This window comes from Mastigoproctus giganteus, chromosome 11, assembly GCF_048544385.1.
Source record: "Mastigoproctus giganteus isolate SK-2022 chromosome 11, ASM4854438v1, whole genome shotgun sequence".
In the NCBI taxonomy this organism is placed as follows: Eukaryota; Metazoa; Arthropoda; class Arachnida; order Uropygi; family Thelyphonidae; genus Mastigoproctus; species Mastigoproctus giganteus.
Window position 1 is genome coordinate 59494240 of NC_143585.1, and position 13881 is coordinate 59508120.

Sequence of the window (13881 nt, forward strand, 5' to 3'; positions counted from 1 at the left end):
GTCGATTTTTTTTTTTTTTTTTTTTTTTTTTTCCCGTTTTAATTTCTGGAGAGCATCATACGGAAGTGTTCTATGTGATATGTTTAATGTAAAGTCCATTACTGGAAGATACATAAACATATTGTTACATGAATTTCCAAACACTTCTTTATATAGTTAAAATGTAAATTTGTGTTCCTAAACAATATTTTATCTTCTTCAGATGAATAAAATGGTATGATAAATAAAAAATCACTGTATCTTTTTATTCAAAGACAAATTTCTTTTATGATCTATCATCAACATCTGCTGGTAAAAAGCATAATGTACGTGCAGAATTATAAAGTTGCAACATTCTTATTAGAAACTTTCAAGCATCGTTACCTTTTTTATGAATAAAAAAAAGGTTGCTATTACAGGTTTTTTTACAATTGCTATAAGTAAATGTAAAAGTTACTAGTCACTTCGTACCAACTTTCCAGTTATTGATTGAACTTGTGGTTTGGTCACTTGCACTGGTAAGACTTAACTGCTGTCAAAGGTAAAGGGAAGTGCTTTGCTTTTATAAGAATGATTATTACAAAGTATTATAGTGGGACTACTGATAATGTTACCAACCACAAATTCTAAATGGGAAGCATTCCAGGAAATAATTGTAAAAGTTACTATGCACTTCATACCAACTAAGAAATACTGTTCAAGGCTTAGACCTAAATGAATGTCTGATGAACTGATTAGATTTGTGGTAGAGAAGAAAAATGCATAGGATGCATGTGAATTATCAAATGATGCAGAAGTCTGTGATAGGTACAAACTAGTCTGTAGTCAGGTCGCAAAGGAGGCTAGGCAAGCTAAGGCACGTTACAGGAAGTCGGCATCGATGAATGCAGAGAAAAGCAGAAAGGCTTCTTTACTTTACTTTACTTATATTAATCATAGAAGGAAGGGGCTGAATCACCGTAGTCCACTTGATGTCGATTGTAACTATTGATGATCCTGCTCAGGTTGCATCTACATTGGCATGTAAAGAATTCTTTAGGGAAGGGTATCAAATTCTAACAGTGAGCTAAACAATTTTGTGATAACTGAAAGGAAAGTGAAAGAGAAATTGTTGAAACTAAACTTAAAAAGCCCCCCCCCCCCAGGATGCTAGGAATCTGTCCAATTATATTTACGAAGGCAGCGGAGGAGGTAAGCAAACTCGTAGTCATTATTATGAGAGTACCCTTGGATTCAGGGTTGTCTCTATGGTTGTGTGCAAATGTATCCCCAGTTCACAAAGGTGGATCAAAAGGCAACATGAATAATTACAGACGTGTTAGTTTAATGACTGTTCCAGGGAAAATAATGGAGTCACTGATTAAAGAAGCAATGCAGGACCATCTAGACAGGAATGAAATCATACTGCACTCAAAGCATGGATTTATTAGGGGAAGTTTTTTTTTGTCCTGACCAATCTGATTGTTTACTCTGATGCAGTAGCAAAGGAATTGGATGCAAAGAATAATTTTTGATATCATGTACTTGGATTTCAGGAAGGCTGTTGATACCATTACACATAAAAGACTAATGTACGGACTGGAGCAGTATTGCTGAGGATTTCATCCCTAAACCCTCAATGTATCACTGGAGTACCTACCGGCCCATCGATGAGAGACCAACAAACTTTGTAATGGTGCCGTCTGGGTGGTCGTATCTGCCGAGAATAACCAATGCTAGTGTTCTTTACTAGGAAAGTGTTGCTTATTTGAGCTAGTTTACTAAGGTAACTCGTGAAGGTGCTCACGATGCGAGATGTAACAAAAACAATGGCATTTCACCTACTTCAACAATTTACTATGAACTAAAATATTGCTTTTCGCTAACTTGTTCATCTAGTAAATTCCCTCTAGCCTGAGTCTTTCAGCCCTAAACTCTTTTTAGTACTTTATTATTGCACATCTGGCATTTCTCATATTGTAACTTCATAATTGTGTTGTCACTCATTGTATTACTTGGGTATCCTCCCCCACTGGTGGGGGAGGATACCCAAAGGCCAACAAGCTTCAAAATGGTGCCATCTGGCTGATGGTATCTGCTGAGAATAACTGACACTAGCCTTCTCTCCAAGGGAAGTGCTGCTTATATGAGATAGTGCAGTAACAGGCAGCTCATCGTGAAGGCATTCTCAATATGAGATGTAACAAAAACGATGCCATTTCAATTACTTCTGTGATTTGCTACAAACAAATGATGCTTTGCACTAACTTGTTCATCTAATATAATAGTGTTATATTAACTTTTTATTTTATATTGTTTTTTTGAATATAATTATATATATTTTTTTATTTTTGTGATTTTATGACAAATTTTAATATGATTAAATGGCGATTTCAGATTTTTCATTTGGGTATATTTTAATTCAGACAATGTGGACAGTGATTGCCCAGTTGCAGTAGTTACACAGTCTATGAGACAGCTGACTGGTCATCATTTTCGAGTAGTGTCCCTTGTTTGGTGTCCTCATCTGGAAGGTAGATTAGCATCTGCCTCGTATGATAATTCAGTACAAGTATGTCTTCCAGTGACTTAATTTTTGTTTAATATTATTTAATTTGCTATAATTTATTATTCTGTGTTATTTAGTTAGCACAGAATAATAAATTATCTAGTTGTATATTGATTGATTGATTAAATTATCTAATTGAATAAAATTTGAGTATTTACATACTCAAATTTTATTCTCATGACCCTAACTGTGTCTAACTGCTCACAGCACAGTTATCATATGTAGGCTCAGTTATGTTCACTTCTGGTGGAAGTGAGCATAATAAAGATTGGAAATGGGACCACATATATTTCTGAAATGAATGAGAATTTTTTGAAAGGTTTAGATCTTTTCACAAATAAGTTTGTTTTTATTAGTTTGTCTATTCGTGATGTATTCAGGAGATAAATTAAATGTTGGAGGGGTGACGCATGGGATTTCCTTCTTGGAAATCCCCTGCTGAAGAGGTGATACTATACAAAAATAATAGTCCGTACAGTAAAAGGCATTGAGCAGCATTTATGACTTAACCAGATGTGGAGGTTAACCCGATTTTTTATTATTGGAGTAATGGCACTCTTCTGTGATGCATATGACACTTCACCACAAACAAAACAAAATTATCCACACCATTTACACACTTACATGGCATGCTAAATTTTAAGCTTTTCTCAGGTCGAAAACTAGCATAGCACGGACAGATGCCTGGCTCAGAATGACTGACACGTTTAGACAGGAAGTAGTGTCACTCAGCACCATTGGCTGAGTGACAGTGGTGCCACAAAAACGAAGCGAATGCATTGAAAGTGACATATATAGTATCATCAAAACTAGAGATAATGATCCATTTTAACTGGCATATTTGTATTTAGCACATTAATATTAGTTGAAATTGACTAATTTTATTAAAACATTTTAGCTGTTGACTAGTGCTATATAGCGACTGGCCTATAAAAACCATTTTAGAACCCTCAAAATATAAGGAAGTCAGATCTTGTTATGATGTCCATCATAACCGCAAAAGATATCAGCCATACTGCATGATGCAAGAGATGGGGAAGTAGTTGTTGGAGCTTTGGCACGGGAGATTAAACATGTATGTCGCCACTTTGGACCTTCAATAAGCATATTTTTTTACTTCTAGTAAAAAAATATGTCACAGCATCCGCTTGTTCCAGATGGCTTAAAATGTCTGTGTATTTGCATTCGGTATCACAGAAAGCAAATTTTATTTGGATGGCTGATGTATTAGAATGATTAACTTTAAATATGCCAATCCGTGAGTTAATTGTTGCCATTTTTATGCTTTTGTTAAAATTATTGGATGAGTTTGGATATAGCAACCTCCTTTGAATATTGTATATTAGCACTCTGTGTAATGGTTTGTTTCAGGCTTACTGGATTATTGATATAATATTGGCAGTACTTAAGGGAAAAAAAAAAAAAAAGCTTCTTATGTCCTGTTTTCTATCATTTTGGATGAATCTTATGACTGAGCAGGTGTAATGATAATGGAGGACATCTCAACTACTAGGAATCAAGAATGTTTTTTGTCAGATCTTTGAATCATCCCTGATTGTCCTGGAAATCACCTTATCTGAATTCCTAAAATGTGAAACTTATTTAAAATTCAAAGTTTAGATCTTTGTTTAAACAAAAGTGCAGGATTCTGAGTACTTTTAGTGATTCCTGTTTTTGTGTTGGGTGGATGAAGCTTAAACCTTCCTGAAAGGAGTATGGTCCCTGTTCCTAATTCTGAAGTAGGGACTTATTGCTTTCTTGCAAATAACACTATATGACTGGAGAATCTAGGATAAATTGTTTTCATACAATTAAACAATTAGAAATATAAACCTAACAAACTTTTATTGCCATATAAGATGCACCTGAATTCACTAAAATTACATTTTATACTGTGACGGTAACAATTCTGACCACGAAACAGATCATTCCTAGAAAAAATGAAGCACAGGTATTAAATTTCTATATCTTCCATGGCGATAAATGGTTTGTTATTTTTATATATCTGACTGGGATAATATTCCTAAAATTTATATAACTGCAATCATCACATCCTTTTATACGCTTTTGACTGCTTCATTGCACTAATTTGTGACCTTTAATGAGTCCGTTTTCCTGTGAAATGAACCAAAATTTTCATATTTCTTTTATATCTGTATATCTACGAGAGCACACACACACTAAATAAATAAATTTGAAAATGGAAACCCAATAGTGCAAAATCTCAATAAATTTAATTTTGTAGATATGGGATGTATTAACTGGAGCTGCACTCGTAAACTATCAAGGTCACCATTCACGACTTTTTGCTGTGGAATGGAGTCAGTTAGATCCAGATGTTTTATTCAGTGGAGGTGAAGACAGTACTCTTCAAAAATGGAGGATATCTGAACAAAAATATACATTACCTCCTTGTAAAAGTAAGTATTACTATTCAGTGATTTTTGATTTAATTATTTTAATGGACTATTTAATAAAAGAATGGAAATGACAAACTTTAGTGTGGGAAATGCAAAAATTGGATCATTATTATATGTGGATAATATTTTGCTTTTAAAATAGTAGTTAGGAAGATTATCCAGAATTTATGAAAAAATTAGATAAAGCTTGTAGAGAATTTGGAATGAAAATTAATTACGCAAAAATAAAAGTTATAACATTTGGTTGAAACTAAAAAAAAAAAAGTCTGGAGGCTTGATTAAATAGTTAAAGATCAAAACAAGTTAATAATTTTGGAACAATTTTTATGAAAATGGAAATAAAGAATAGAATAAGTAAAGCAGAAAATGAAATGTCAGTTAAACAATTCATTTCTGCAAATTGTTTAACTAACAAAAAACACAAAAATATTCAATGTTCATAAATGTTCATAACACATTTTAAGCCTACATTACTTCATTCACTCCTGTTAAGAATAGAATAAGTAAAGCAGAAAGTGAGAAGCCAGTTAAACAATTCATTTCTACAAATTGTTCAACTACCAAAAGACAAAAATAGCTGTTCTTAACACATTTTTAAGCCTACTTTACTCCATTCACTCCTGTTAATGGAGGTGAATGCTGGGTAAGAAATAAAGGCATAGAAAAAAATTAAAATCTAGAAAATGAGAGCTTTAAAAAAAATAAATGTAACTAAAAGATTTGAAGCAGTGCAAAATTAGATTAAAGATAAGGAAATCGGAAAAAATATTGGGAAACAAAACATTCATCAAAGGTAACCAAAACAAATTTACGATTGTCTGGGGATGTAGCAAGGATGGAAGAAGGAAGATTAGCTAAACAGATATTTGAAAGAGAAATGATTGATAATAGATCACAAGGAAAACCAAAAGGAAGTGAATTGATGGTGTCGAGTGAGAGAGCTGAAGAGAGGGAGGTTTACTCTTGCTAGAGCTAAAGCTCTTAACAGTAAGTAGGCAAAATAGGCTTTTAACAGTAAATGGAGAAAAATAGTAATGGAAGTTTTACGCTGAAATACCAATTTGTAGTATCATCATGACCGGTAAGGCGCCTCCGTAGCCAGGTGGGAAGGAGCAGCAGTGCGTAGCACACGCTTCTTGATTAGACCGGGGTTCGAGCCCGTCACCACCAAATACAGAGCTTGCGGAAAGGTCAGGGAATGACCACCGCACCGGAGCAATACGGCCTTAGTTGCTAATGCTCCTAAAAACCAAATAACAACAACAACAACATGACCGGTAAACTTATTGGACATAAGTTTGGTGATTCTTGATTTAGTTTTTGAACTAATTTTGGCAGTAAAAATATTATGTTTAAAGAAATGTTTATATAATATCGTTGGACAAATAAAATTACCAAACGTCTAGTTGTTCAACTGTTAAATAAAAATGAAAAGTAGTATATACTGATATAGCTAAAAAGAAGAGCAAGATTACTGGGGTGAACCTGAAGCAGTGTGAAAATAATTGAGAACTGGTTGGAGGCAAAGAGGGTGATTCATTGTAGTGGTAGGGGGGGTAATACCATAACTTCCTATATTAATTGACATCAACATATTACAAAAAATGAAATGAAGTGAAATAAAATAATATGATAGAGTAATGTAAATAGATTTTGCATGGAAGGTGTGGCATGGGTGGACAACTTCAAAGTACTTAGCACCAGATGATAAACTGACAAAATTTATGTTTATCGATCCCCAAGTGTAATACGCCCTTCTGGGTAGCACAGTTGGTAGAACTTCCATCTTTTCCGCACCTGGTGGAAAAGATCTGAGTTTGAAGCCTGTCAATGATGAGAGGAATTTTTATGCATCTTTTTTCACAGTATGGCTGAGTTAGTTGGTCTCAGGCAAGGGTAACATTTTGTTTTGGAAACTCTGGTTTCTCATTCAGTGTAAACAGGCAAATCGACAACAGTAAACCATAGAACACATGCAATTTACAGACATTATATAAGGTGTAATATGGCCTAAATTGCTGATGTGCCTAACACCCTTCAACATCTACATCAGTTCATCTGAATCCTGAGGAAATATTCTTTTCTTCTCAATAAATCCACCCTACCTCTAATTAAGATGAAGTTAACTGATTGACTTGAGGTATGGTCTGTGTTATGCTGAGTTTGTGTAGGAGCCCTTATTTTTGAGATAGTGCAAAACACTAGCTCAAAAACAAGGAATTCATAGCAGTTCTTATTGGTTGCTCTTTCTGGGTTTGTTTGACTTGATCTTGTCTTTGAACAAATGTAGGTATTATTCTTTGTACCATTATTTTCAATTGATGGCTTCAATTTTGTAGTTTTTCATGTAGATTGTTTATTTCAAAATCCTCCATTTGTAAGAATTATTATCTGTAGAAAGGATAGATGCCAAGTCAAAATTCTTCTGCAAATTATTGCAATTACTGATGTCTTTTGTTAATGTTTCTTCTATGGGGGTTTGTACCTTATAATTCAATAAGGAGAAAATGTAGATTACACTTTCTCCCCCTCTACAACTAGTGCAGAAAGGCCAGACAACATCTGCTATGATATGGCATCTGCCAACATCAGCCGTTGACTACTTATTACACTTGTTCAGTTGAATATTTCTTGAATAGAATTTTCAGATGGGGGGGGGATCATTTTGGTTTTTCCAGTGTAGGGGAATGATTCATAGTTCCTAACTATCGCCTGATAGCATTAACTACTTGCCTAAGCAAAGTCTTGGAGTGAAAATGCTCGATTGGTGTGGTATATGGAAACAAGTCAGCTCCTCGCCAGTTTGCAGCATGGTTCCTGATTGAGCAAATCCATTTTAGACCACTTAATTAGGCTGAAAATGAGCATCTGTGATGCATTTATAAAATCTGAGCATTTGTTTGTCTGAGCAACTAGAATTTTTCAATATCAAAAAATCTTACAGCATAGCATGGCCTGGAGAGCTGTAGTTTAAAAGACCTTCATAGATTAGGACTGAGGGGACATTCTCCACTTCTTTATAAAAAAAACCTTGTCTGACTGAACATTCTGGGCACAGGTACTGTCTTCTTTCTCTTATTTCTTTAACCCTTGGATCAGGCACACCACAGGGCTCTGTGCTAAGCGTAGCACCCTCTTGCTATCAAAATTAATTCTCTTATAGCCTGCTATCTCTGACAGTTTCCAGTTCTCTTTTTGGTGGTGACTTCCATATTTTCTGCCAGTTCTGTAACATGCGAATTAGAGACAATGGCTTTAGGCTCTCATAGCAGAAAACAGTCTGTTTTCATTTCTCTCATAAGCCGAATCTACACCCTGACTTTGAATTAACATTACCTGGAAGTGTTGTTACCCTTAAATCAGAAGCAAAGTTTCTGGAGCTTATACTTGATAAAAAGCTGACCTTTCTACAGCATATCCACCTCAAACAAAGTGTTCAAGAGCTTCAACATCTTTTGGGCTCTGTTTTGGAATGTCTTGGAGTGCTGACGGATGTTCTCTCCACTTATATCGAGCATTGGTCCAGTCCGAACTTGACTAGGGTGCTCAAGATATGCATCCACCAGAGAGAAAGTGCCATTTGTTTGCTAGATCCATCAATCATTATACCAGGAAGTCCATCCATTATACCTATGTGACCTATGATGCTCATCCCAGGACCATCGACCATTTGGTATCTGAATCAAAGATAATAATATTACTAATACTTTTTGCCTGACAGCCGATCATATTTCACCCTCCTCTAAGAATTCTCTCCCACTCAGAAATATCGGCTTCCAGTTTGTGGAAACTGATATTTCATCAGTTTACCAGCAGTTACATCCAAATGTTGAACTCTGTTTTCAGACTTATTACCAATCTTTACAAATGGTTCAATATCTGAATATTCAGTAGGATCTGCAACAGTTTTTCCAGTCAGTACTGTATTCCATTGTATACCTATTGATTGTAATGTCTATACTGCAGAATTACACTCTGAGGCATATACAAACTTGAGCAAGTGTGTATATTGTATACTGACTGTATCTTTATGTACCCTATATTCTTTGCAGAATAATCTGGACAGTAACTACCCAATTTATGTAGGATCCATAATATAATATTCTCTCTCTCTCTCTCTCTCTCTCTCTCTCTTCCCCCCCCCCCCCCCTTAGTGATTGTGGTTATTTGATATAAGACTATAAACCTGTAATCCATCAACTGTATATTACAGATTGGAAAACTAAACTTCCTGGAATTAACAAGAGACAAACTGGATCAGATCAAATTAGTAATCGTGGCATAGATGTACAGTTTACATAAGATATGCAGAGTTATTTTGGCCCCAACTCCACGTTGGACATACCTTGTTCTTTCTTGATGAGGGTTGATGACCCCTTTTCTCACCTCGAGTGAGCATTGTGGGGAACTTTTATCATATACTGCTTGAATGCCTACATTTTTAGCAATGAATGATGTATGTCATTCATTGCTAAAATGTAGCAATGAATGATGTATGTCATTCATTGCTTTTAAACATCTCCCTGAGCCCTGTATACTTAGGCAGATTTAAACTGATGATGATGGCATAAGTATTTACCTTTTTAAGAAATTGATCCTGTACTAGTCTGTATAACTAACTTCATTTTAATGACTTTTTTCCATTTTATTCTATCCATTAATTCTACATATGACAAGCCTGTTTTAACTGCTAATTTGTTATTAATTATTTATTTATTATTTTCTGTATACCATGTTACACAATTTTTAAAAATCATTGTTAGAATCAAGTAGTTTAAAGTTGTAAAACTGGACTTAGTGCATTGTGGCATTCATTGCCATGGTTAAAAAAAATGCAATTGCTAAAAATAAACAAACAAACAGGGTGGGAAATTTGTAAAAATGAAGGCATCAATATGAGATTCTTAAAGGCCTCTTTAAATTCTTTAAAGCCACTCTGAATACTGAAAAGCCTGTTTAATTTAAGTTGTACTTATCTAATCTCAGGCTGAGGGAGTAGGATTTCCTCTGTGTGATATTCCTGGTTTTTCATTCACACAACATACAAATCAGTCCATACAATTCATAAATATATACATGATACACTGAGGCAATATGGCTTAAGATGTTGACGTACTGTAAATGCCAACAAAACCAAACCAATTATTGAAATCATATAATATACATCAGTATATTATGATTTCAGAAATGGGTAATTTTAGCATTCTGGCAGCCACTAATCATTTTATGCAAATGAAAAAAGAATTATCTGTGGTAGTAAATACTTATTATTTCTATTTATTTATATATTTACTTTTTAAATTAACTTAAATAAATAAATGGCTATGTAGACTAGTTTTTCTTCTAGAACTTTTAGAAACTGCTAAAAATTGATGCATTAATGTTTCTTTCTCTTTTCCACGTTATTATAGCAAAAATGAGATATCATTTAGAATATCAGTGTCAATTTTTGTTAGATAGTGCCACTATAGCAATACCAAAAAAAAAATTATAACAAAACTGAGCTCATCTTTAGAAGCTTATAAATGGATTTTCAATAGATATTTCTCACTTCATTCCCCCCCCCCTTTTTTTTTCCTTACACAAACTTCATCCTGTCTGTGAAAATTAGAAGTCTTTACAGATCAATTTTTGAATGACAAATGTTGAAAAATATTAATGTTATTTTTTACCACTTACTGCATACAGAACTTTCCTCCTAGTTACTGACTCTCCAGATTTATCTTGGTGAATCCATCCGCGTTTTTTTTTTTTGCAGAAACAGTTTTTCTCTCATTTTCTTTTTGCAAAAAAAGTAAAACTGTTAAAATCAGAATTTTTAAAAATGAGTGAATTGTTTCTTAATTTCATTAGAAACTATACTGAGAATATTCCCAAATTTTTCAGTTAGCCAAAAAAGGAAGCAAACTTTATTCTGCAGGTTTTCATTTCCAGTGCCTGTTTGGTGGCCAGAAAATTTCTGTCATGAATTCTCCAAACAGAATTCGTAGATAGCAAGTTGCCCAAGTTATTGGCAGCATTAAGTTAAATATTATTTAACTTTAACTTAAATAACCCAAGCACAGTACTAAGTGCTATAGGTTCTAATACCTCTCTTGTTTGGGGTTTTCATAAAAAATATATATATAATCATATTTGAAGAAGTATTTCATCATATGTTTTTTTTTAGAACAAAGTTTTTGAAACAAATTGAAACTAATCAATTTCTCAAAAAAAAAAAAAAATAAATAAAAATATATATATATATATATTCATTTGAAATAAATATTTTCAAAGCAGTTCTCTCAATTTCAACATGAGAATCTACCAGACACTATTATAAAAGAAGAAAGAATTGATATACAGTGATCGTTGGTCTAGGGAACTGACAAGTGCACAAGGAAACATGCAATATAACAAGTTATCCCAAGTCATTCGTGGCATGTTCATAATTACTCATAGCAATATTGAGTGTCAAGGAATGTTTAACCAGACCTCAAAGTTAAAAGAATCCCACTGCCTCATGAATTTAGCATTAGCATTAGTAGAGGCATTTGATGCAAGAAAGCAAGCTTATGCAGCATCAGCCAAAAAAAAAAAAAAAAAAAAAACCCCACTTCCACTTCACCCCTCTGTTCTTTCAAAATACCTGTCCAGCTGAGCCTTAAACTTATTTAGGCTATCAACCTCCACTACAAGGGATGGAAGTCTGTTCCACCAACCAACCACCCGCTGGCTAAAGGCAAATTTCCGCACGTCTATCTTACGTCTGTCTTTCCTCAATTTGAATTTATGCCCTCTCAGGTGATTTTTCTGAGCTAGAGGAAGAATCCCATCAGCATTGAGCATGCTTAAACCATTCAAGGCTTTATACACCTCTATCAGATCACCTCGCTGGTGCCTAGTCTCCAGACACTGTAATTTGCAAAACTTAAGCCTTTCTTCGTAAGAGCACCCCTTTGTTCCATTCACTAATCTTGTTGCCCTTCTCTGTACTCGTTCCAGCAGCTCTACATCCTTCTTGAAATGAGGCCTCCAGACCTGTATACAGTACTCGAGGTGTGGCCTGACCATTGCCTTATACAATGGAATAATCACCTCCTTATCCCTGCTGGAAAAATTCCTGTATATCATTGACAATACTCCATGAGCTACTCTTGCAGCCCGTCTGCACTGCTCAGAGAACTTCATATCTGCCTGCACAACCACCCCCAGGTCCTTTTCATTCTCTACCACTGTCAGTGTAGTACCACAGACTTGATACGTTGCTCTGGGGTTGCTGTTTTCCATGTGTAGTACTTTACATTTGTCAATGTTAAACTTCATTTGCCACCTCTCAGCCCATCTGCTCAACCTTTCCAGATCCTGTTGCAGCAGCATAGTGTCAGTAGTGTCCTTGACAACCCTGCCTACCTTTGTATCGTCTGCAAACTTGGACATTAAGCTAGATATATCATCATCAATATCATTTATAAATACAGAAAACAATAATGGACCCAACACCCCTGAGGGATTCCACTAATAACATTAGTCCACGATGAGCAGTGTCCATTGATTACCACTCTCTGTCTTCTCCCCTCAACCACCCCTTTATCCATAGCAGCAATTTGCCTCCAATGTCACACTGCTCCAATTTGTGTAGCAGTCTTCCATGTGCAACAGTATCAAAAGCCTTTCTAAGATCCAAGTATATAATATCAAAGTTATTCCCTGCATCCAGTTCTTTTGTGACTGCATCATAGTATCCAATCAAATTGGTCAGGCAAGACTTCCCCTTAACAAAACCATGCTGTGTCTGAGCTATAACTGAAGTCTTGTCTAAATGATCCTGCAGTGCTTCTTTAACCAGTGCCTCCATTAATTTTCCTGGAACAGAAGTTAAGCTCACAGGTCTATAATTACTTGTGTCAGCCTTTGATCTTCCTTTGTGAATTGGGGTCACATTTGCACATTTCCAGTCTATGGGTACCTCCCCTGAGTCCAAGGAAGCTCTCATAATTATGGCTAAGGGTTTGCTTAATTCCTTTGCTGCCTCCTTTAATATAACTGGATAGATCCCATCCACCCCGGGTGCCTTTCTTGTGTTTATCTTCAACAGTTTCTCCTCCACTTTCCTCTCGGTTATTTCAAGATTCTGTAGCTTACTGCTAGAGTTGAATACACCTCTGGCATTCCCCTCGCTGAATAACTCCTCATGTGTGAATGTCGATGCAAAATATTCATTTAGTTTGTTAGCTACCTGAGCAGGATCATCAACAGTTGACCCATCAATATCAAGTGGACCAATCTGATTCATCCCCTTCCTTCTAGAGTTTACATAAGTAAAGAACTCTTTGCTGTTTTTCTTTGCATCCCTTGCCAAGGATTTCTCGTAATCTGCCTTCGCCTGCCTAACCTCCTTTGTAACTTGGTTGCATATCAACTTGTATCTATCATAGGCTTTTGTGTCATGTGTTAATTTGTAAGTAACCCATGCATTTTCCTTCTCTGTCATATGCCTCATTAGTTCATCTGACATCCATTTTGGCCTAAACCTTGAACAATATTTCTTAGTTGGTATGTAAAGCCTAGTAGCTTCCAAGATAAGTTCTTTGAATGCTTCCCATTTTGAATTTAGTTTATCTCACTTTGATAGTTTTATACCACTATAATGTATGCAAAAAATGCATGCATACATAGCAAGTCTTCAATGCTTGTTATCGTATCAGGAATATTCAACCAGGTGGTGGGGGTGAATTTGGACCTTCCCTTCCCGGCGCAGTTTTGGAAATGTTCTTATCACCCAAGTCTGGACAGAAGTGCTGTTGTTATAAACAAAACTTTGACTCAACATTTCTGAAGTTGTTCAAAGTCTGCTATACTGTCTTTCTTGAAGCAGTTGTAATCATTTCATATCTAACAGACAATCCAAACAGAAATCCACATGAAAAAATATTAGGTAAGCTAATACTTAAA

At 35.2% G+C, this 13881-nt stretch overlaps 1 protein-coding gene across 1 annotated transcript in view; it reads left to right on the forward strand.

The window, feature by feature from the left end:
• The window catches only part of LOC150078036 (uncharacterized), a 321641-nt gene that overhangs the window by 81243 nt on the left and 226517 nt on the right, over nucleotides 1-13881 (forward strand). Inside the window, exons 5-6 of the mRNA XM_090384437.1 lie at nucleotides 2385-2530; nucleotides 4773-4947. Of these exons, the coding sequence (XP_090240563.1) occupies nucleotides 2385-2530; nucleotides 4773-4947 (321 nt within the window). The remainder of the gene's footprint in view (nucleotides 1-2384; nucleotides 2531-4772; nucleotides 4948-13881) is intronic.